This window comes from Perissodus microlepis, chromosome 18 (genome assembly GCF_051167445.1).
Source record: "Perissodus microlepis isolate ML-2025 ecotype Zambia chromosome 18, ASM5116744v1, whole genome shotgun sequence".
Classification (NCBI taxonomy): domain Eukaryota; kingdom Metazoa; phylum Chordata; class Actinopteri; order Cichliformes; family Cichlidae; genus Perissodus; species Perissodus microlepis.
The window spans coordinates 5,098,322-5,123,865 of record NC_140478.1 but is presented as its reverse complement, the minus strand read 5'-3'; the positions used below and the strand labels follow the sequence as shown (position 1 = coordinate 5,123,865).

The 25,544-nt window shown below is 39.1% G+C and overlaps 1 protein-coding gene across 1 annotated transcript in view; it reads left to right on the top strand.

Annotated features, from left to right (window-relative positions):
- Positions 1-3,671: 3,671 nt before the first annotated feature.
- tox (thymocyte selection-associated high mobility group box) overlaps positions 3,672-25,544 on the top strand; it is a 68,387-nt gene continuing 46,514 nt past the window's right edge. The window contains exon 1 of the mRNA XM_084911885.1: positions 3,672-4,239. Within this exon, the coding sequence (XP_084768011.1) occupies positions 4,135-4,239 (105 nt within the window). The 5' untranslated portion in view covers positions 3,672-4,134. The remainder of the gene's footprint in view (positions 4,240-25,544) is intronic.

The following is a 25,544-nucleotide window of genomic DNA, read 5'->3' as shown; positions in this document are numbered from 1 at the left end:
GGCTGTTTTCATTCAGGAGTGCATGGCTGTGCCATGAATCTATAATGTAATCCCCCAACATGAAGGGACACACATCATTCATATGCTATAGTACACTGCAATTTTAACCCAAAATATGTTGGAAAGTTCATGCATGGCAATCTTAACACTGTATGAGGCAGAGTGAGTCATGGAGAGAGAGAGAGTGCGGTCTTTTGTTTGTGCACATATTTGTGTGTGTCTTGACATGCATTAGCATGTGTGTTGCAGCACAGGCATGTGTGTGTGTTTGCAGTTCTGTCCTTGCATCTACTCTTATATATAGGTGTGTGTGTGTGTGTGTTGACTGGCTCAGTTCATGTGCACATCGTGTGTGTATACAGTCTATGTATGTGTGGAGTTTTATAGAGAGGAACTGTGTGTGGGGGAGGAGAATGTGGAAGTGAATTATGCCTTTTTCAGAGGGGAGGGGTGCATATATGTATGTGTGTATTTGGGGGGATGGGCAACTCAAACACTGTATGTTCGCTAAGTATGTGTGGGCTGGTTTGTGCTGTGTGTGTTTGTGTGATGTGAGAGTATCGGGGATGTATAAAAATAAGAAAATGTATTTTATGATACCTGCTTGTGTGTGCAGTATGTTCGTGAGTGTTCTGGTATGAGCATAGACATGTTTCCTAAGAGTGTGTGTGTGTGTATTTGGACTGCACACAAATGCTTATATGTGGCTGTGGCATAATTATTCCATATAGGGTATAATTATGTGGGGTTCTGCACATACTTTTTGTGTGAGCAGTTTTTTTTATATTTGATGTGCATGTGTGACCATCTGTTTAAGTTTACTGTGTGTGAATCTGCAAGATGAATATATTGTGTGTGCGTGTATTTGTGCGTAGGGGGAGAGCTTTTCTTTGTTTATGTGCAACTGTGTACACATATGTAATTGCAGATACTGGCTATATGTTTTGTCATTAAATATCATGCAAACATGAAAGGAATCATTCCTCTTTCGTTTATATTGAATGGTCTCTTTCTTTCACTCTAAAACACACAGCCTGCTTCCTTGTTTCTTTTACAATATCCCTACCCTATGATTATCTTGTTTCATCTCCATGATTTACATGACTTTTGAATTTGACACTATTTATACTTTGCCCAAACCTAAATTAAGGGCTACACTATCAATTATCTGATTTAAAATGAGCACAGGAGACTATAAAAATAAGTCTTGTTTATATCCATACACAAACAATTTAAATGCATTACTTTTCTACCACCACATCTGAAATTAGAGACAACATTGCAGTTTTTACATTTGCTGTTTTTAAATGAAAGTAAATGATTTTCACAGAGAGACAGACCATCACACTTTCTCACATCAACAGCTATAATATGGTAAATTTAGAATAACCACATAATAAACTTGCCCTTTGATGGACTGGAGACCTTTCTGGGAGGAGGGGGACCCCAACCCCAATGCAACCCCTGATGCCCCCCCCCCCCCTCCCTACCAAAGTTCACACTCATCTATTTGTTTCCCCGTCCACAACTAAACCCAACACTGTCCCAGAGTACCTCCCAGACTGAAAATTAGTGTCATTATTTCTGCTTTTGAAGTCCTCCCCACCCCATTATTTTCTCTGTGGCAACGTTTTGGGACTTCAATCCACCTTTTAGGAATGCTGTTTGGGACATCTGTAGACAAAACAGCAAACAAAAACTGTCACACCATACTGACCTGATAACAGACTGAAAAATGACGGCTGGGCTGAACTGTATTCTGATCTGTAATAAAGTAGATGCTGCATCAACAAAAAGAGTTTTAACCCAGTATCTGAACCTTTCCATCGATTTTCTGACAGATTTCATAGAATGTGCTATGATGCTGATCAAAAACAAAAAAGATGAGCTAAAGGACAAACAGACTCTGGCTCAGCTTCTCCAGACAGGTCGACCCACTGCTTTCCTTTCTTGTTTCTTTACATTCTTGTTTCTACAAGTGCATATTCTAGTGCATATTCATCGTGTGTTGTCGAAATTTGACATTGCACAGCTTGTACTTTTGAAGAGAAAACCTTTGTCTGTTGAAGTGACATCAGTTTCCATTTACATAAAGGCATTCTGACAGAGGAATAAAGAGAGATGGTATACTCTGCCAACACCAGTTAGACTGCATTGCTCAAACTGAAAAATTAAAAATTAAGTGCAGTTATCACAGGCCCTTTAAACTCTGGTGGAAACAGAGTTTTTTTTCTGGCTTCTGGGTGTTTTTTTTAAAATAGTTTTATTTGAATGTCAGGAGAATGTATTTTAAAGGTTCCACATACCACCTTAGTTCGATAGATTGATCTGCTGCCAGTTCAGGCTTTATTTCTGAACTAGCTCTCAGAAACTCTTTGGAGATCCAAGGAGAAATATGGACCACCAGATTGATGATCATGGCTCCACTGCTACCAGAGCCAGCTCAGACAAGAGAAATGAAAGTAAAATTTAGCTTACTTGTGTGGCATCAAGAGAAATGTGAAAGACGGTATCAGGCCTGGCTGGCCTAACCTGTTTTTTTTGTACAGTGAACCTGTAGCCTGAAAATTTGCATTAGGCTACATTCTGCTATAGGTTCACTGTAGCTACCACCAGTGTAACCACCGAATTCAGAAGAGAATGCAGAAGTGTAATTAAATTTACCAGTCAGTCACTGATAGGGTGACCAGGTGTCCTACTTTATGAAACATTGCGCAGCATTTCCATCTTTTCTGCCCCTGTCAGACATCTCTAAAGACTGCCTTTTATCCAGTGGCTGTGAAGAGAGCAGGAAGGGCTGCCATTATGGGCCAAGTCACACTATGCATATTTCAGCAGACACGATGGAAACTACCACAAAGAAAGGGAACTGCAGCTACAACAAAGACTGGAAATATTCTTATCACATTGGTGAAGCTGGTGGAAGGCAATTCTCAGGTTTTGCTTAGCTTTCAGGTGTATTGTATTTACTCAGAAAAGGAGTGTGGAAAGTTGAATAAAAATATTGCTAAAAGTCCTGTACATGCTAAACATTGGTAACCTGTGTAGTTTTGTGTATTTGTTTTTCATACATAACAACATTTCAGTGTACCTCAGCAGACTGAGTCATTAAGCATGTACAATTCTGGAGTGTTCTGGAACAGGTTAATTTCATAGAAAGTGGGAAACAACAATATTCCTGCCTTGTTGTCTCTGGCAAACCTATGTCCTGGTAAGACTAAACTATAATGATTAGCCAAAGTTTAACAGATAAGCCAACAAGCTGGACAAGGTGATGACAGTCAAAATTAATACATAGACAACAGCTAACTGTACAGCACCTGGCTGGACCTTATAACACTCTCCCCCCCTCTAGATGGAGCACGTGTTGCCATAAGCTCCATCTTTTTTTTGCCAAGGTAGCTGCAAACGCCTCATACAGTCAGTTACCACCAAAATAAAGTCACTCTCTGGGGAATAGTATATTCTTTTAAATCATTCATCATTATTTTAGTCAGCGTGTTAATTCTACGAAAAGCCTGAAAAAGGTAATATTTGTATTGTCATCGCTAAGCTCTTATTTTTTTCTCCTGACAGAACCCGGGCTTTGTGAGGTGAAACGTACTTCCGGCTTCGTGTGGCTAACTCTCGCTAACTTGACAGAAAAGCTCTTTGTATGACTGGTCCGCGAGGCACCGCAGCACTGAGCACACGCGCGGCGGCGGCAGCAGCAGCAGCAGCAGCATCAGCAGTGGAGGAAAATTCAAACAGAGTCCCAAGCAGGGACAGACAGTGTCCACGACGTCCCCTGTCCGAACCATACACAGGGCTAACGGACACACTAGAGGAAACGGTGCTTTTTAAAAGCACTACTTCATTTTAACGTTTGTTTTTAACGTGAGAAGTACGTGAACAGGGAACTTTGCTCCCCAGAGCAGCAGTTTCTTGGGCAGGAAAGCCGGTGTGTAGAGAACAGCGCCAGCCTAAAACTTCGCTGCCTCTCACAGCTTGGTTTAAGAATTATTTCACCAGTTACTTCTGTCTTTGAAAAAGTTGTTTTTTAGAGTAAGCTCAGGTTTTTGTTAAATCTCTTTAATTTTGAAAATACAAAAGCAAGGAAAGAAACTCGGAAGAGAAGTGGATGTATTTCCAGCCATGGATGTAACAGTTTACCCGCCTCCTCCTCAGCCTCTAGCCGCGCCAGACCACAATAGATTGGGACAGATTTCCTACCCTGACCCGGCCTTTGGGACCAACAAGGTAAGTGGGGGAAAGAAAGCAAACTACCGCACATAGGCTTCTTCTGTTAGCAGATAAAATACACTTTTGTGTTGTCTTATTCTGACTTATTAGTCCCACTCAGCTGTCTCCCCTCTCCGTGTTCATGTTCCGCGCCCTGCCAATTAAGGGGTAATTAATTGGCTTGTTAGGCTCCAGTTAATTATCGTAGTTACTGAAGGTAACTACATTTGAGTGCTTCTTTTTTATATTTTTCACTCACTAGAGGGTGCAGAGCCTGTAATTTTATTCCGACTTTGTCGTCTGTGATGTGATGACACCTATAATTAAAAAGACGCCCACTGGTAATAGAAAGGCCATCGGGTTTAAATATGCTGCATATTTGAAGTCCAAACAGAAGATGTATGTTTGGAATGAAAGAGATGGCAAGCATGAGGGAGGAAAACAGGAAACCAGGATCTTTTTTTGTAGTATGCTTACAGAGGTGATCTTGTGTAGAATTTGCAGTACTCATTTCTGATTCTATCTTGGTCAAGGTGAATGGAGTTTGGGAAGCAAAGGTCAGGGTTAGATTTACAGTAGAAACCTGGACCTGATAGGGATCCAGGATGGGTGGATGTGGATGCTTAGCTTATAGGTAGATTGCAGTTAAGGACTATCCATCCCCATCCAGTGTATGGGGATGTTTGTCAGAGTAAATTGTCTTGGTTCAATCAAATCATGCCCATTTGACAGTGGAAAATTGCCTAATTATTTAATTAGGTTTAGCTAATGACTGCATCCAGGTGAATTGACTGCTACTATTAACCTCGATTATCCTCTGTCTCAAATAGACTGGTTCATTTTGTAGTTTGGTACTTTTAAATAGAAGTAAAAAAAAATAGTAATAATGAGTTCATTACAAGAAAATACTGACTTTAATGAACTATTAATCAATAAATCATTCTAAGTCAATTGTGCACCTGTAGTTAAGGTGTGTTGAACCCTTTCTCTCTATTTTCTTTTATACTTCAATCTGTTTTATTGACATACCATGCAAACAACAGCAACTGGAAGTTCAAATTAAATACTCATGTCATATGAAATTCTCCTAACAAACCTGTGCAGTAGTTTTCATGATTAAGTCCTTTTAACATCAAAATATCCATCAGGTCACTGACAAAGCATGTAGGATTAGTGTTAGGGTTGGATTTCATTCTAGCCACAAGCTAAACATGCAAATGTTCAGAAACTAGAAGAACTAAGTTTCCAAAGCAGGTTATATACATTCAAGTTTGCATTTCATTTTTTTTTCCTGTAGAAACTTTTCAGCTAGTGCTGGAAAAAAGGTTGGAGGTTAACCTAACCCCAACTCTAGTCGTAATCCTAGATTGGTCGCTAGTAACCTACTTAAGAGGGTAAAATGTAATGCGCACCGGGGGAACCAACAAAGGCAGGCCTGTAGCCTGATGTAACATTACAGTCATAACTTTTGACTCCACCTTTGCTTTGTTTCCACTGATGAGTTTAACTGAACTCTTTCTCATACGGTTGGGTCTGTGCCATTGCGTCTGTGCCCGACAGTTCAGACCTCATTATTTCCGAAGCTCTGGAACCCCAAAAATGCCACTGTCAGGATAGTTCCTTCATTGTTGGCCACATGAACAACTGGAGACCATCTAATGAAACAGTCACACCAGCCACGGTGCTGTTGAGCTCGCTGACAAGACAGATGTTAGAAAATATTATATACCAGAGAATGACACTTCAAATGGAGAGAACTTACTTACAAATCACAAATTATGGGATGGGGCTGTAAAGTGGAAGTGGAAGTTGATTAAAATCAGTGAGAACCCATATTTCCTTTGGTGAAGCCCATTTTGAGTTCAAGACTTCTTGAGTTGCTTGAAGTGGTTAACCAATGATAGACATATTTAAATTAGTATGGTCATTGTTAAGTTCTTGTTCAATAATAAAATATGCTGATATACGTGTATATGTGCTGGAATAAGAAATATGCTCGGCTGATGGAGTCTGTGTATGCCACCGCTCTGTTTGGATTATGAATCAGTTTGGTAAAAGTGGGGAGACTATTTCTTGACTCTGACATGACCGTGCTGTGTGATCTCTGATGGTCCACAAATGTAATTTTTCTTTGAATAAAGTACAAAAATAGCAGATTTGGAGAACTTCTAAACTATATGCAGTTTGTAGGTCATGGAGCAGAAGTGATGACAAAGCTGTTGTGACCTCTGACCTTAATCTGTGGTTATTGGGCGTAAGCAGCACATATGTTAGTTATTCCCCCATTTTTTTTTGATTTATTTATTTGTTACCGTAATGACTAAACTCACTGTGGTGTATACTGGACTGTGTTTTTAAGCTCATAATCACATCAAGTGTGGAAAGGCCCCATATAGCACTGCGCCATGTTGTTGCTAGTGTGTATTTGTTTCAGAAAGAGGGAAGGAGAGATAGAAGATAAGAGCTCGGAGGATGTGGAGAGAGCAAGCCTGTGTGGTTGGGGGTAGGGATTGGAAAGAGAAAGAGAGAGAGTTGTTGGGGGTAGGGATGTTGTAGATGAGAGAGAGAGAGAGAGAGAGAGAGAACGTGAGTGAGGGAGAGGGAGACGCGCGCACACACACACACACACACACACACACACACACACACACAGAGGAGGTAGAGTGTGTGTAGTGGGGGTGGGGCCACCAAGGTTTGTACTATATTTTTTTTCCTCTGTGTCTTTTGATTCACGGCCCTGTCGGCCTGATAGAAGAGATCATATTACTGCATGGAGGGGCAGAGAAAAACTGAAGAAAAGGGAGAGAGGCCAAAAGTAGGAGAGTTGATTAAACATTAATTCAGTTCTTTTAAAGACGTACTTGAGCTTCTTGGTTGGCTCTGAATCTGAAATGAGTGACTGTTTTCAGGAATTCAACCTCAAATACAGAGCAGTTTTACTTTTCTAAAGTGGCAAAATAAGTCTGATTGCACCCTTTGCTCGTACACCCTTAAAATACACTGCATTGAATAGCTTCACGGTGAGGCCCATGCTACTTTTAGCTTGTGAGTCTCTCTGTGTTACTGTCTGTGTCTGTTTGTATATCTTTGGCAGAATGTGGTCTTAGAATCCTTACTTCATCAACAAATGGATTAAACAAGCTAAATTATCCATTAATCCAAAATAATCCATTCTGATTAGAGCTCTGCATTAAGGCTGCTTTATAGCCAATTCATAACAACCTATTTCTCAAGGTTGAGTATGACAGCTACTGATAATGTAGGGTGTTTAATAAAAAGAAAAATGTTGGTGCAAAAATAATGAGTAGCTTGGTTGTGTGGAGAAATGTAATAAAAAAACAAAACTAAATATAAAGAGAGTTTACAGCCGAGCCTTCTGGCATGCAATTGGCTGCAAATAAAAACCTTGAAGAATTGCAAGTAAACTGTGCAGCATGTCTGAATACAGTCAGAATTTTTACAGATGTGTTGCTACATGTTAATGGGTGTAAAGTTCAATAAGAGGTTGTTGTCACATAGGGTTGGGTGATTGGACGAATATATCGATAGTTTTTACAAGGGCGATTTATTTCTTTATTTACCAGTGAGTAAGTTTGCTAATAATGATGGAGCTAATAGAAGCAGTCAACAGAAAAAAATAGCACTGTTTTAACAGCAACCTCTTTCATCTGCGAGCAAATGCACCCTCCTCAGAGTGCGCCCAAATGCTTGTTGATGGAGCTGCAGAAGCTGGTGATAGCCTAGCATACTCAGCTGGATGGTGGACACGTACATGCTCATGCAAGTTAGTCGTGTTTGAGTATTTTGCTCGCAAAGTACTCAAACACTTTGCGGTGTGCCACTTGTACATCTGCACAAGTGGCATGCCGCTTTGGTTACATCCTTAGGTATACCTCTTTCATCTGGTTTAAAGCCAAAGAAATCCCAAATTGGTGACTATATATATATATATATATATATATATATATATATATATATATATATATATATATATATATATATTTTTTTTTTTTTTTTTTGTGCTGTCAGCGTTAATGCGGCGTCATCACGACTAGCGTGATTAACAATTAAGGTTTGCGCAGACAGAGTCAAAATCCCTGGGTGGGAATTAGTTCGTCCATGTTTGGACTTCTTCTGTGTTGTAAACGCGCAAATCAGTCCATGCATGATAACATTGCCCTGCCCATCAAAAAGTCTGTGCATGTGCAAATGTATCGCCCATCGGCGATTGTTGGACTGACGATTGCCGGTTGAAAAATTTTTATACATCGCCCAACTCTGTTGTCACATGATTCTTCCACCTCTGTCCAACATTGCTTGTGCTTTTAATATAGAGCTGGGCGATATAAGATTTTTTCATATCACGATATGTTTTTTTCATTTCAGGCGATAACGATATATATCACGATATAAGCCAAATAACTATATTTGTAAGATTTAAATGTGCCGTTGCTCACAAGTAAAATGTGAAATAATCAGCAGCTTGTTTTGATTTAAATATTTATTTCCCATAATAAGTTCAACAGGGTAGATGTACTTAAGGAACATGAGACTTTTTCAGATAAATAAAGGCAAATATTGCAAACTACACAAAAGGCAGCCGCTAAAGTGTTTAAGTTTCAAAATAGAACAAACAAAACAGGCTACTAAATTGTCAATTCCACTTAGAAACAAAATATTAATTCTTAAAATAAATCGTAGTTTGTTTTACAAAAGAACAGACAAAATTGACTAACTTTTGTCAATATCAAATAAACTGAGAACTAAAAGGAAATTCCCAATCTCTCCTTGTTGTATAGCTTAGCTTTTCAAACAGTTTTAACAGTTACTTTAGTCTGACAAAAGCCGAATGACGAATTAGCGCTTTCAGTCAGAGATTGAGCATGCAATGGTTTATTGTATTTTCAGACTTGCTTTCGGCACAATTTACAGTGCGCGCTACTCTGTTTTTTGTCAGACTTGAAATAGCCGAAATACCTTCACACTACGGAACTTCTATGGCTCTTCCGTTCGACAATCTCTCCGGCATTGGAACCATCATCTGTTTTCTCTTCGGTAACCTTCGGTCACGCTCTCGGTTGATTTTTCTCTAGTCGGCACACTCATTTCCTCCATTACCCGGGTGGCACGCGGCTGGCTGCTTCCCAAACAAATACACATATGCGGCTTGGCACTTGTGCTGTATGTAACAAGTCACATGACACTGCGGCTGCGATTGCTTCGGCTCTGCGCTAGTTAATTTGGATTGGCTGTAGGGGTGGGCGATATAAACGATATACGATAGAAACGATATAAATTTGGCCAACGATAGAGATTTTGACTATATCGCGATAGCGCATGTTGATGATGTCATCAAGCTGCGCCTGTTTTGGTCGAAAGCATCGCAGCGGCTAAAACCATTATCATCTGCAAATTATGGCTGGCGACAGTCATAGCAAAGAGATGAAGCACTCTTGAAATATGGGGAAAGCCAAAAACTGCGCTTCCTCCACTTCTGTAACATTGATTCATTAATGTTGAATTCTCTCGCAGCTGTTCTGTTCCCATGTTGTTGCAGTATATTAATAACTAACCTCGTATTGTGGATGAATAATCTCAGTTGTTCTCCTGACTGAAGTTTGGCCCGTGTATAGCATCCTGCTATACGATTGCATTTGTCCCTGACCACCAGAATCCCTCACATTAACTTTTATCGAGTGGAAAAAAAGTTGGCGTTCATCCTCCAGCTTCACTGTGCTAATGTTATGCTAACATAGCTGTGTCGCTAGCAATCACGTAGCACAACATTATATACCAGGTAGTCCAACTTCAGTAACCCTGCAAACGCCACTGCTGTTTAGTTTTCTGTCTTCATTTATGTTGGAAGTGGTAGCAGAGCTGTACGTTTTAATTAGTTTCAAAAATCTCTCAGTCAGAACATGGTTTGAAATGTTTAGGTGTAAACTAGCGAGCTAACTTCCTGTTAACTTCTAACTCCGTTAAATTTAATAAATTCTGTTTTCATGGATGCATGGATGTTAAACTTAATTGTTACACCCGATAAAGCAGCAACGCTGATGATTTTATTAAAGATGAAATAATTTAGACCGTTTTTAACTCTTAGTTTTCGTTTGACTTTGGGGCCTGAAGTTGGCAGAGTTTTGGACCCAGATTACTCCGCGAAGCTCCTCACTACGGCAGCCGTAATGCTCTGACAATCCATCAAGCAGTGCGGCTTACCAAAGTTGTACTAAAACATTTTTTAACAGATTTCTGCACGCCCAAAATCGGTTCGAGGTCAGTAAGCACAACCAGAATTCATACATAAGGCACACTCTCAATTTTTGAGAAAATTAAAGGATTTTAAGTGTGCCTTACAGTGTGGAAAATACGTTATACAGAAGAAAAGAATATATCTATGTTTGTCTCGTCTTGCGTTGTATTTGTCTTATTTTATTTTTTAATTTGTGAAGCACTTTGATCAAAACTGTTGTTTTTAAATGTGCTATATAAATAAATTTTGATTTGATTTGATATCGTGATATATATCGTTACCGCACATGCTTCAAATTATATCGCGATATGAATTTTAGGCCATATCGCCCAGCCCTATGGCTGTTCTTCTTTTTTTTTTTTTTAGAGGACAGGAGAGATGAGGCCTATCGCAATAGTTTAACTTTTCTATCGAGAAAAAGTTATTTCGCAATACATATGTTATCATTCTATCGCCCAGCTCTATTTTAATATACAACTTTCTATTTCATCTGCATATACACTGTTCTCCACTTTACTTGGGCATTTGCCCATTGGTAAATTGATTGCCATTTGCAATTAATTTAGTAATAAACCATTCCCCTCTTTCTCATTTTAAAAGTTCAGTTGCTGTTGTCGTTGTGTTCCTGAATGTTTCATCTGCCTCTGGGAGGGCTTTCAGCTGGCAGTTCTTGTTCTACTCAGAGATCCTCTCAGTGAACAGGAGGGCAAATTTAAAGTGTTCATGTCCACTAGAGCTGGGCGATAGAACGATAACGATATGTATTGCGAAATAACTTTTTCTCGATAGAAAAATTAAACTATTGCGATAGGCCTCACCGCTCTTGTCCTCTTAAAAAAAAAAAAAAAAAAGAACAGCCAATCCAAATTAAGTAGTGCAGAGCGGAACCAATCACAGCCGCAGCGTCACCTCACGTGACTTGTTACGTACAGCACAAGTGCCAAGCCGCACATGTGTATTTGTTTTGGGAAGCAGCCAGCCGCCGTGCCGCCCGGGTAATGGAGGAAATGAGTGTGCCGACTAGAGAAAAATCAACCGAGAGCGTTACCGAAGAGAAAACAGATGATGGTTCCAATGCCGGAGAGATTGTCGAACGGAAGAGCCATAGAAGTTCCGTAGTGTGAAGGTATTTTGGCTATTTCAAGTCTGACAAAAAACAGAGTAGCGCGCACTGTAAATTGTGCCGAAAGCAAGTCTGGAAATACAATAAAGCGGTGCATGCTCAATCTCTGACTGAAAGCGCTAATTCGTCATTCGGCTTTTGTCAGACTAAAGTAACTGTTAAAACTGTTTGAAAAGCTAAGCTATACAACAAGGAGAGATTGAGAATTTCCTTTTAGTTCTCAGTTTATTTGATATTGACAAAAGTTAGTCAATTTTGTCTGTTCTTCTGTAAAACAAACTACAATTTATTTTTAGAATTAATATTTTGTTTCTAAGTGGAATTGACAATTTAGTAGCCTGTTTTGTTTGTTCTATTTTGAAACTTAAACGCTTTAGCGGCTGCCTTTTGTGTAGTTTGCATATTTGCCTTTATTTATCTGAAAATGTCTCATGTTTCTTAAGTACATCTACCCTGTTGAACTTATTATGGGAAATAAATATTTAAATCAAAACAAGCTGCTGATTATTTCACATTTTACTTACAAATATAGTTATTTGGCTTATATCGTGATATCGTTATCGCCTGAAATGAAAAAAACATATCGTGATATGAAAAAATCTCATATCGCCCAGCTCTAATGTCCACAGGTCGCCAGTATCCTGTTTAGAGTTTGTTTCACAACTAGCTCTTCTCACAGAAATTCTCCCTGTATGCTAATCCTAAATGGAAGTGTTATCACAGAAGGCCAGATGCCTGAAGACTTGATATGTAAGGTAACGTCTTCTAGCTTCTGAAACTGTGCTTGTTTATGGCTAAGAGCAGGGCTCGCAAAATGTCAAAATCCCTGGTAGCCCTTCAGGCAGGCACTCTTCAGTTTTTGGTAGCCCAAAATAAATTTAAGTAGCCCGAATAAAAAAAAGAGGACAATTTTTTGATTGATGTTTTGTTTCCTTTACAATATTATACTTTAATGTATAATATTGTAAAGGAAACAAAACATCAATCTAAAAATATTTAAAACACAAATTACAACAACAAATTACAATCATCAACTCAAATATTTGGTTCTAATTGAACAAAAATTTCTATGAACTCTCAAGAACTGTGTAGAACATGAATCAGTGTTCAGTAAGAGGCAAGTGGAACCAAGATCTAGGACATTTGCTTTTTGAAGTTTGCAAAGACTGCTAAATCTTACCAGAGGTAGTTCACTCTTTACAACATAGTACGCTGTTCTAAACAGCTTTTTCAGGACTTCTTGTTGTGCTTGGTTTATTTTTAGCATGTTTTTTGCAATTGGTGTTTGTTCTGGGAAAGATACTGCAGACTGAGAAATAATGCATTTCTTGCATTTCTCATGGGTTCTGATGGGGGTCTTTCTTAAAATGATTGGTCCCAGTAACAAAGGCGCGTGTCGACTCAGAAATCGAGGGAAACTCACAACACACCCGGCAGAACATTGTTATTTAGGTCATCATATTCCAGCCACATAAATTCTTTTGTCCATGAAACCAAAAAAGCTGCGCTTTCCTTTTGCCTCATAGTCTGATTTGTCATAACTTTTCCGTTTTGTGGTAGGCTTTTCTTTGGCTGCCCCTTCTTCACCCTGACCTGTCTTGTTTGGCTCTGCAGAACTAAAATACCTGCGTAAATCCATCTGCTTTTACACACATACTTACATAACGATCAGCAATTCTCTGCGCAATCAATCACCACTTTAATCACACTCTAGATCTTGTTTTAACATATGGCATAGAAACTGAACATTTAACAGTGTTTCCTGAAAACCCTCTCCTGTCTGATCATTTCCTGATAACATTTACATTTACAATAATTGATTACACAGCAGTGGAGAGTAGACTTTATCAAAGTAGATGTCTTTCTGAAAGCGCTGTAACTAAGTTTAAGAATATAATCCACCCACTGTTATCATCTTCAATGCCCTGTACCAACATAGAGCAGAGCAGCTATCTGAACGCTACTCCAACAGAGGTCGATTATCTTGTTAATAATTTTACCTCCTCACTACGTACGACTCTGGATACTGTAGCTCCGGTGAAAACTAAGGTCTCAAATCAGAAGTACCTGACTCCGTGGTATAATTCTCAAACACGTAGCCTAAAGCAGATGACTCGTAATCTGGAGAGGAAATGGCGTGTCACAAATTTAGAGGATCATCATTTAGCCTGGAGAAATAGTTTGCTGCTTTATAAGAAAGCCCTCCGCAAAGCCAGAACATCTTACTATTCGTCACTGATTGAAGAAAATAAGAACAACCCCAGGTTTCTCTTCAGCACTGTAGCCAGGCTGACAAAGAGTCAGAGCTCTGTTGAGCCAACCATCCCTTTAACGTTAACTAGTAATGACTTCATGAATTTCTTCACAAATAAAATTTTTATCATTAGAGAAAAAATTACCAATAATCATCCCACAGATGTAATATTATCTACAGCTACTCTTAGTACCATTGATGTTAAGTTAGACTCTGAGTTTTTTTTTTTCTGAGTTAAACTCAATAATTACTTCCTCCAAACCATCAACGTGTCTTTTAGACCCCATTCCTACAAAACTGCTCAAAGAAGTCCTGACATTAATTAATTCTTCGATCTTAAATATGATCAACCTATCTCTAATAATCTGCTATGTACCACAGGCCTTCAAGCTGGCTTTAGTTAAACCTTTACTCAAAAAGCATCTCTAGACCCAGCTGTCTTAGCTAATTATAGGCCAATCTCCAACCTTCCTTTCATATCAAAAATCCTTGTCAAACAGCTAACTGATCATCTGCAGAGGAATGGCTTATTTGAAGAGCTTCAGTCAGGTTTCAGAGCTCATCACAGCACAGAAACAGCTTTAGTGAAGGTTACAAATGATCTTCTTATGGCCTCTGACAGTGGACTCATCTCTGTGCTTGTCCTGCTAGACCTTAGTGCAGCATTCGATACTGTCGACCATAATATCCTATTAGAGCGATTAGAACATGCTGTAGGTATTACAGGTACTGTGCTGCAGTGGTTTGTATTGTCTCTATCTAATAGACTCATATTTGTTCATGTAAATGGAGAGTCCTCTTCACACACTGAGGTCAATTATGGAGTTCCACAGGGTTCAGTGCTAGGACCAATTCTGTTTACACTATTCATACTTCCCTTAGGCAGCATCATTAGAAGACATAGCATAAATTTTCACTGCTATGCAGATGACACCCAGCTCTATCTATCTATGAAGCCAGATAACACACACCAATTAGTTAAACTGCAGGAATGTCTTAAAGACATAAAGACCTGGATGGCCGCTAACTTTCTGCTTCTTAATTCAGATAAAACTGAGGTTATTGTACTCGGCCCTGAAAATCTTAGAAATATGGTATCTAACCAGATTCTTACTCTGGATGGCATTACCTTGGCCTCCAGTAATGCTGTGAGGAACCTTGGAGTCATTTTTGACCAGCATATGTCCTTCAACGCACATATTAAACAAATATGTAAGACTGCTTTCTTCCATTTGCGCAACATCTCTAAAGTTAGAAATATCCTGTCTCAGAGTGACGCTGAAAAACTAGTTCATGCATTTATTACTTCCAGGCTGGACTACTGCAATTCATTATTATCAGGATGTCCAAAAAACTCGCTGAAAAGCCTTCAGCTAATCCAAAATGCTGCAGCAAGCGTACTGACAGGGACTAGAAAGACAGAGCAGATTTCTCCTGTTTTGGCTTCCCTTCATTGGCTTCCTGTTAAGTCCAGAATTGAATTCAAAATCCTGCTCCTCACATACAAGGTCTTAAATAATCAGGCCCCATCTTATCTTAATGACCTTGTAGTACCATATCACCCTATTAGAGCACTTCGCTCTCGCTCTGCAGAACTACTTGTTGTTCCTAGAGTATTTAAAAGTAGAATGGGAGGGAGAGCCTTCAGTTTTCAGGCCCCTCTTCTGTGGAACCAGCTTCCAGTTTGGATTCGGGAGACAGACACTATCTCTACTTTCACGATTAGGCTTAAAACTTTCCTTTTTGCTAAAGCATATAGTTAGGGCTGGACCAGGTGACCCTGAATCCTCCCTTAGTTATGCTGCAATAGACGTAGGCTGCCGGGGATTCCCATGATGCATTGAGTTTTTCCTTTCCAGTCACCTTTCTCACTCACTATGTGTTAATAGACTCTGCATTGAATCATATCTGTTATTAACCTCTGTCTCTCTTCCACAGCATGTCTTTTATCCTGTCTTCCTTCTCTCATCCCAACCGGTCGCAGCAGATGGCCGCCCCTCCCTGAGCCTGGTTCTGCCGGAGGTTTCTTCCTGTTAAAAGGGAGTTTTTCCTTCCCACTGTCGCCAAAGTGCTTGCTCATAGGGGGTCATATGATTGTTGGGTTTTTCTCTGTATCTATGAAGCGCCTTGAGGCGACTTTTGTTGTGATTTGGCGCTATATAAATAAAATAGAATTGAATTGAATTGAATTGGCACACTCTGTGATTGATCATTAAACTTGCAAGTTTAACCAACATTGCATCAGGGCCAATGACTTATGTGCAGTTGCAGGTTATTTAGTTACACAATGTAGTGCTCATCCCCACATCCAGCTGTGAAAATATAAAAGTTATTGTCAATGTGTTATTTTTGTAAATCTTAGAATTCACTAAATGTTTTACACCCTCTGTCTTATTTGTAGGGCATCATTTGTGTTGCACGTAACAATGATTGACATCAGCTGGACTGTGCTCTCGCTGCCAGATGGCATGGTGTATTTTTAATTGGAGCAACAATGTGTGCTTCATTCTTCTAGTTCATTTCTGGGTTTTGTACTTTTTGTTAACAAAGAAACTGAAGGTAAAGAGCGTCAGGCTCGTCATCCCTGTGGCCAGCTGCTAGTTTTAATGAAAGTATATACAGAAGTGAGTTGTGCTGAACTATGATTGGCTGACAGCGCTCATAGTGACTCTGAACAGATGTGAAAAGGAGAAGGTAATTTGATCCAAAAGTGAATTCACTGTAAATCTGAAGTACCGTGAAGTAACATAAGTGCATATATGTCAACACAAGTATTTGTGGGGAAACTGTATGCAAGTGAGAAAGGAATGAATAAAGACGCACTGAGAGAAAGAGAGAGAGCCTAATGTAAACATGATGATTGGGTAAGCTGGGTGAGGTATTTCTAAAGCAAATACTGAGGAAAAAGTGAACATGGTGGAAAAAGGAGGGCATGAGACAAGAACAGAAAAACATGGGGGATAGACAGTAAGCTGTAGCTATCGAGTAATTTAGTTATTTCAGTATTCTATGGATTATTTTGTTGATTATCCGATAAATACTTTTGTGTTATTAATGAGCAGCAATAAATATTCTAAAGAAAAAATACAGGTCGTTCAAATCAAACTGCTCATTTGTTTAAAAATTGCAGTGTTTTAATAGTTTAACTGCATACAACATCTGTGAAAAACCTAAACCCTCGCATTGTGTTTACATGCACTATCATAATCTTAAAGAAAACATTTTCTTAAATGTAAAATAATCACAAGTACAGTCATGTCAAGGTGTACATGCAACCTAAAGTAAGGCGTAAAATCAAACTGCCTTTACTCTGGAAGGCTTTCTTACATTAATATGTAGCAAAGGAGTTCTGACAGTGTTGTCTCCTGGATATGAGGGAGATTTGGTGTGTGTTCCTGTGAGTGTGTTTACATGTTTAAGTGTGCAAGTGAAGGGGTGAGTGTGTGTGCCTTTAAGCCTGTAAAAAGAATATGTGGTGCCTGCAATGAAGAATGGCGAGCAGTCTTCTTTGCCCTGTATTTTGATGCAATGTTTCCTGGTCCAGAAAAAAAAGGACTTGATGATGGTGTAGATGTTAATAATTAATGTTAATAATCATTCAGTGTCCAACCTAACAGCGTTTTACCGGTCGAGGTATATTTTTACTGTCCTGTAGAAGAAGGGGGTGAAAAAAGCTCTTGTTTTTATATTTTTAATAAATCTTAATACTTATATTTTATATTAATCTACATAAATATGGCCTCATACACCCAGCCATGCCTTAGATTTAACCCTTCTTGCTGAGGTATCAGTGCTTGTAGGGCGGCTGCGTAATTTAAACATCGTGCCAGACTAAGCTAACAGTTCATCTGCATATTTTATTTTAACTTCTGCAGATCTTTTTTTGCTGTGTAAAACAAACAGCCATGGATGGGCGCAGCTACAAAGTTTGCTTTTCTTCACTTGGATCTTATTGAACAGGGGGTTTGATTTCTGCCAGCTGTTGTCAGTAAAGGTTTTAATGGCAGTTACAGTAACAAACACTGCTCTTTTTGCCGTCTCTTCATTCACCTCTTTGCTCTTAACGTGTGTGTGTGTGTGTGTGTGTGTGAACGCGTGTGTGTGTGTGAACGCGTGTGTGTATAGACCGACTCTGGCTTCATGTTAAACTCGTTCCATAGTGACAACTGAAGCATTGGAGTAAAAAAATTTGCGTTGAGGACTTTTTATAATTGAGTTATTAAAGTTACTCGATGAATTGTTGCAGTCCTAGTAGACAGCGAGGGGAAAGACGAGGATTTGTGAAACAGAGATTTTTTATTTTATTTTTTTAAAGAAAGAAAAAGATGGAATAAGAGATTGTAAAAATCAGAAAATAGAGAACTGAACTTGTCACATCTTGCACATATTTTAGTTTAGTGCATATAATGTACTGTATCATGATTATTTTCTCTTACTGAACATGGTAACTGAACTATAGGTTTGGCTCTCTTTACTTCCTGTGGGTTGTTAGTAAGTATTGTGTTATGGCAGGTGATGCTGGATTGTTTGGTGACAAAGAAACCACATAGCAATAATCAGCTGCCTCTCCATATCACTTTATCTGACACTTTGACATCAATGTCCATCAATGGTCTTACTGCCTCTGGTTCAGATCCAGGGCTATTTTAAAGTAGAATAAGTTTGATTGCTTCTTTACCTTCATATGCACCATTTTGGCATTAACCATCTTCATCCAACAGATGTCTTAAGAGTGCTTACTTAAAGGCTGCTGGCATCCCAGATCAGTAGCTTTTGAGATGGTTTATGTGCAGGTGGTTATGTGGACTCCCCATTTCACCACAAGTATGAGTTTTTCAAGAACTGGGTCACAGCCTCTGCTATTGCTTCCTAAAAATGGCTTTCAGCTTCCTTCTGAGGAAGTATCCGACCAATCTAGGGGTCCAGGACATACCATGAAAACAGTGAATTGACAAACTTGGGAGCGTCAAATCCTTGGGGTGAGCCAAGGCTTAATAATACAACATCATCACCAGTTAACAGACTCTTAGATGTCGACTGAGGGTTTTCATACAACCCCAAATTAACCCAACAAACATGCCGGCTTTTACCAAAGCCGACAGGTTATTTGTTAAAGCATTCTAAGTCACCTTGGGGGACTTTACATTATCATCATCACACCCTGTTCTCCTCAGGCTCAGTGTACGCCTGCAGGGAACATGCTCTGTGTTCATGTAATAATAAATCTGCTCCACATGAGCTGGCTGACTTAGCTTACTGTATATTGTAATTGCTGGCTCACAGCCATGTCATAAACAGACGATCCTCTCCACTGTGAAAAAGAATGCACTCCTCACCAAACCCTGATGGAAGTATTAGCATTTTTAAAGAACAATCGCTGTCACTCAGGATTACAAAAAATGAATTAATAGGGATTTGGCAGTGACTTTAAAATGACATATCAGCAGTATGAAAATGTGCTTCTGTGCACAGTGAGTGAGAACTAACCTGCTCTTTGAGTAACAAAGTGCTATGCTGGACTGCTAGAATGCTCTTGTCATATATCAGCAGTGTTGGGTATTTAAAAAGTTGTACAGTACCTCTACAATAGTCTTACTCCTATAGCACTCTCCAAAGTGTCGGCATTTCATCTAATTATCTATCAGAACACAACCAATCAATCTGTCCGTCCGTCTGTCCGAGTTGGCTGTCATACACGCTACTGAACATCATGCCAACCCCCCCCCGCACGATTGGGTGAATTTCAGCACTGTTGCTTGTGTGCCGGTGTGTCTGAAAGTGTTTCAGTTGGTGGAATCATGGGGACAGGGTGGCGAGGGACTCCTGGTTGGTGGAGGAATGCCAAATGGAACAGACGGGCAGAGACAGTGCGCTGCCAGAAGGGACTAATTATCAGGATTTCATTTCCAAAACAAACATATTGCAATCAAATCACATACTGCATTCGTTGCTGCATTGTTCTTTGTGTGTGTGTGTGTACTGTATTAGTGACAATGACTTGGATCAATTGTCGTGGAAGAGATTGGATCAGTTCCCGAGGCATTATTCAAGAGCTGTTGCGGCCCATATTTATTTTTTTTTATTTTTTTTAGCACTCAGCTTTTGTTCCTGATCATACAATCATAACTGTTGCAGTGAACTGCTAATTACCATGGATAGATTGAAATAACTTTGTCACATTAGAAATGTGTAAACTTGTATCTGTTTTGACCCTGTTTCCTCTTCTCTTATAAACTATCTGAGACTTCAAACAAACTTTTCTGTGATTCTGCTGCTTGTCTCAGTGCATGGAGTGTGACGTGTCAGTGTCAATTTAATTCTCTCAGGAAAGGTCAGACTTTTTTCACAAAGGTGCTTGTTTATGATAGATTTTCATAAATGTTACTGTCACAATGTAAACCTCAAATCCTGCTGCAAGACAGTAAACGAAAACATAGCAAAAGTGAATGCACGCTCTGAAGTTCTTTCAGGTATTAAAATTTCTTGCAGTTATATAGGAAATGCTGGTCATGCCATGAGGAAATTGTGCGTAACATCATTGTATAATTAGTTGTGTAACAAGTTAAAACTGTGTAACTGTGTGAAAGCTTTCTGGTGATAAAACTGCAGACATTTAGGTGTGATCTGATTTACAGCCCCCCACAGCTCTAGAGTGACTTTCACTTCATAGTTTAGCAGTTCACTGTTTACTGCTGTCCAACACAATTACTGACATCTGTTACATTGACACACTTGGAGCAGGCCCTTAGTCCGACGGCATTTGTTGTTACCCCTGCCTCTTACAGTTATACCTGTGTCCCTGAGATGAACAGCTTAGAAACATCCACTTTCTATAACATCATACAAAACCAGTAATGTAAAAAAAAACCTGTCTGGAATATCAGTGGGTCTGCTATTCGTGCTGTGGTTGTCCCGCGTCCTGCCTCCTGCATGTTCTATCATGGCATCTCCTTCACCTAAACCACAGCATTTCCAGCAGCGAGGACATCATCTAATGCTCCATCTTACAAAAGGCAAAACTTCACACTGTTTACTCTCCCAGCATTTTCTACAGTTGATGCAATAAAAAAAAGTTTTTTTTATGCATCACTGTTGGACATTAGTTTAACTCACTGGTTGAGCAGGTGGATGGCTTAAATACAGTGGCCAGAGTTCGAGTCCAACTTACAGCCTTTTGCTCTTGCTCTGTAAAAACAGCAGACTACTAAAGGCCACTATGCATTCTCTGCTCAGCACCAAACAGCAGTGGTTTTTTTTAAAAATTTTTTTAACAGTGAATAAAAAAACATTTCTCAATATCTTCTTCTCTTTTGGTCATTAGTAATGACACATAGCTATTAGACACAATAGACCTCTGTAAGTGTGTTTTTTGATCACAGGGTCTGCTGAGCTGAACGTTTGTTATCAAACAGGCGCCAGATCTTCTAGGATAATAACACATACCATTATCACTACAGTAGCTGATTAACATTAAGGAGGTAAAGAGTCAGAGGCCTTCTGGAGTTACGGTGGACCAGAAACAGAACAAAAAGAGAGTGCATATTGGGCTGACTAATTAACAGGTAACCACCAGCACACTTGCAGTTGAAAGTTTGTGTTGCTGGCTAACTTCTGGATGTGTACACAAGCACATTAATCTCATTATGTCAAAGTAATAGCCAGTTGTGTTGGTGTATTGAGTAATTTTGGCAAAGGCTTGAACTACACTTTAACGCTAAACTAACTTTTTTATGATTGTGCTAGATGGTGTAAAATCATAGACTGTATTTAAAGGATGGATTTCAGATCTGAAATATGAAACTGATCCAGAAGTTTTGTTAAACAAGCATCCTTTGTAATTGCCAGTGGTGGGCAAATGTCCTGGTCTGATGTTATAGAAGTCTAAATAAGAGTGACTCTTTAGCTCACTTGATCTGTGGGCTCAGCAAATATTTTCCTAAAGACTGGATAGTCTGTTTTGAAGTCTTGTTGAACACAACATGGAGCAGATTTAAATGAAATGTGTATAACAGAATGCGTGACTTGTAAATCTTTTAAACTCATATATTGTATTCACAAAAATAAAGAAAACATTAATGAAAAATCCGACAAAGAAGACCTGGGACTGTTGAGGAGCTAGAATCCTGCATCAGACAAGAATAGGACAATACTCCTCTCAACTAGTCTCTTCCGTTCTGGAAGTTCAGACTGTTATTAGATGAAGAGGAAATGCTACAGTGGTAAACATGGCCCTCTCCCAACTTTTTTTGCTATCCAAGTGAAAATAACCTTGTTTTTTCTTTAAAAGGTACATTTTCTCACTTTAAACAGTTTGTTTTCTATGTTCATAAAATATGGGATTATGAGATTGGAAAATCATTGCATTTTGTCTGTATTTACATTTTAGACAGCACCCCAACATTTTGGGGATTTGGGGTTATATATAAAGTGTATAGCAAAAGATTGTCCCCTTGTTTAACACCAAATTTGCCAAATGTGTTAATAGCCTTTTATTTGACTGCGTTGCCTTCGTAGACCTACTTGCCTGTGTTTTGCTAGTCGAAACAAGTAATTCTTGAATAAGAACCTGTGTTCAGGCTTTTGTTCGCTGGTGGTAAGACGCTGTAATTTACAGAAAATATATTAGAAACTCAAAAGACAGTTTGTCTCGTGAGATTTATTCAGATTTTATACTTGGATTACTCTTAGCTCCAAATTTAAAAAAAGATTGCTGCTATTTACTGGCAGCATAATGGGGAAATGGCCACCACAGAGCCAGCATAAACACACAGAAAAATATGATTAAACAGCTGTTTCAAGAATGTAAAATTTCCCTTCACACTCAGGCACGCATATTTGAAAGATATTTACATAAAAGTGCACACACACAGTCTAAATTTACAGTCAGGGTGAATACATTTAGCCAATAAAATTTGGTTTATATTGTTGTCGGGGTGACAAAGATAAGACAGATAAACAATTGCAGAGCTGAACTATCATAGCTCCCCACACAAGCACGTACACACACACACAAAATAAGTCTTCCTGTCCTTCTCCATCTATCTCTCTGTACACACTTGTATTTTGATTTATGTCTCCTGATGCAGTTCAGAGTTAGCTTAAATCTATTCACTCTGGTCCAGCCAAGTAGTTTCAACCTCCACCCAAAACCATGAGTGATAAATATGGTTACTTTGTCTTTGTGACACATTTAGTCAAAGATCGCTTCACAAGAAGAGGACATGTCATGTTTCCCACTCCAGCTTGAGCTCTGTGCAAAGAGTAAGTCGAATCCAACGCTGCAAACACGCTGAGCACAGATCGTTTGTTGTACACGCATCTGCAGTTTTTATTGCTGTTCTAACACCTAAAGCTATGCTGTGATCTCTTTAAGCTAAAATTTTACTCCATCCTAAAAATTAAGCTTTTTTTGGTTTTATGATTGGGATTGATGATTCCTCACACTTAAGATGTTTTTCATTTGATCTTCAGACTCAAGTAGATTACAATATTGAGTGCGAATTAATGTAAAAAACCCCTGAATGAATTTCTGTAACCCTCACAAATGACTTCTTTTGATCTCGTTTACTACACATTTTATTTCTAACCTCTCCCCCTTTCTCTTCCACATTCTGCTCCCCCTTTTCTTGATGCACTGTATTCCACTGTATTCTTTTCCTTTGTCCTTGTCTGTCATCCTAATAGTCTCTCTCTCCCATTTCTCCCCCTTCCTCCGACCCTGACCCACTTAGCTGGCTGCTTGTTATTCAAACCTTTGCTTTACCCACACAAATACAGACTCACATACACAGAAATGAAGAAAGGGAGCAGCAGAGATGAGAGAGTGTGAGAGAGAGAGAGAGAGAGAGGCATGAGAGGGGAGAGAGTAAGAGATAGGAATTTGGTTCGACTACAAACCTTGCCATCCTTTTTTGTTCTCTCAGTTGTAGGTTTGAGATGCACACTGATAACTTTTACAATCATTTCTGTTTTGTGGTACGACTACTGATAAGCATATAAGTGTAAGAATGTCTGATTTTAACAGCAGAGTGAAATCGAAGACAAAACACCCAAAACAACACATTTCCACATAAAAGCCACACCGTGCTAATGTGGGTGCTTCCCAATCAGACTGACGCAGAGCTGCTGCCTCAGCCGTGAACTACTAAACCCCAAATTAGTTTTAAATACTAAATTAAACCTAGCTAGCTAGTCTTAATCAGGTACTTACGGTCGACAGGGTTTATAAAACTGATGATTTTATATCTACAGGGTATAACACATTACACTAGGTTGGTTGGTTACAGAAATGCCGCCCAGAGAAGGTCACAGGACATATAGACCATCCATTGTACTGCACATTAGGTCTGCGCCAGCAGAACACCATCTCCAGAATTGCCAGTATCTTGCTAGTTGGGACTATTTTTGCTCTTTTTTCCCCCTTTTCTTTCTTTTCTCGCAATATATTGAAATGAATGTGTGTGTGAGGATCACAAAAAGCAATCCTTTAGAAAGTAGCAGAAAACAGAGCTTGCTGTGATTAAGTGGTTAGCACAGCAAGATGGTTCCTGATCTGAATCCACTGGCCTCTCTGTGCCTGCATGGGTTCTCTGTTGGTACACTAGCTTTCTTCTAAAGTTCATAGAAATGCATGTTAGGTTAATTGGCTGTAGATGTGGTTGTGAGTGTGACTGGTTGTCTATCTCTCTGGCATCCGTCTCAAAATGTACCCTGCCTCTTGCCCTGTGGCTGCAGGGATAGGCTGTAGCCCCACCGTGACCTTGGATTGGGGAAGTAGTAAGTTTTCTTTAAACAAAAACACTATTGCAATGCTAATAATAAGAAACACAGACTTTTGTCTCAAGCTTGTCTCAAACTTATGACTTAAACTTTGCCAACCTGACACCTAATTTGCTACAAATTAGCTGCTATAATACTTGTACCCCCCACCCTAAACTGGCTAAGTAGTTAAGAAAATTGATGGATTTTTAATATAGAGCTTAAAGTAATTTTGTTTGCAGAGACACTAGTTTCTCCCCTCTGCTCCATGTTTCACCCTGTGTGTATGTGGTGCATAAACACAGACTGTATATGGATGGAGACAGGAACAGAGCGATCATATCTCACAACTGAAAAGGATGATATAAGGTCGGTTGGTTTATAGAGAATATAACCCAACTGACTGTATGTTAATTTTGTTGGAGAAAATCCAGTAACCAGCTTGTTGCCCAAAAAAGTAATGGTCTCAAGTTGTGACTTTTTTCTTTTAATTTATATGAATGTTTACAGTGGTCTTACAACAGTACTGTAAACTGTAGCCATCTACAGTGGGGATGATGTCAACTCTCTGACATAATGTCTTTAGGAAATTAACAATAAATGGCAGCCCAGCTATCAACCAGTTCATTAGTAACCTAAACAGATGAGCTGTGTTTTTGCTGAGATTGAGTATGTTGCACTGCTAATCAGCATTTGTGACTTTTTGCCCTCAAACATAATTGTGGTTTAGGGTTGCAACAATTCATCAAGTAATTTGAATAATTTGATTGTAAAAAATTCTCGACACACATTCTTTACCTCAATGTTTCTTTTAAGGCACGGCTCTGTAGCAGATGTTTTAAATGATGTAAACAAAGAGCGTTTCACCCTCATTTGATGACTAAAATCAGACCTCCAATAGAAACTTATTTATGAGCAGCGCGTGAATAAAAAGT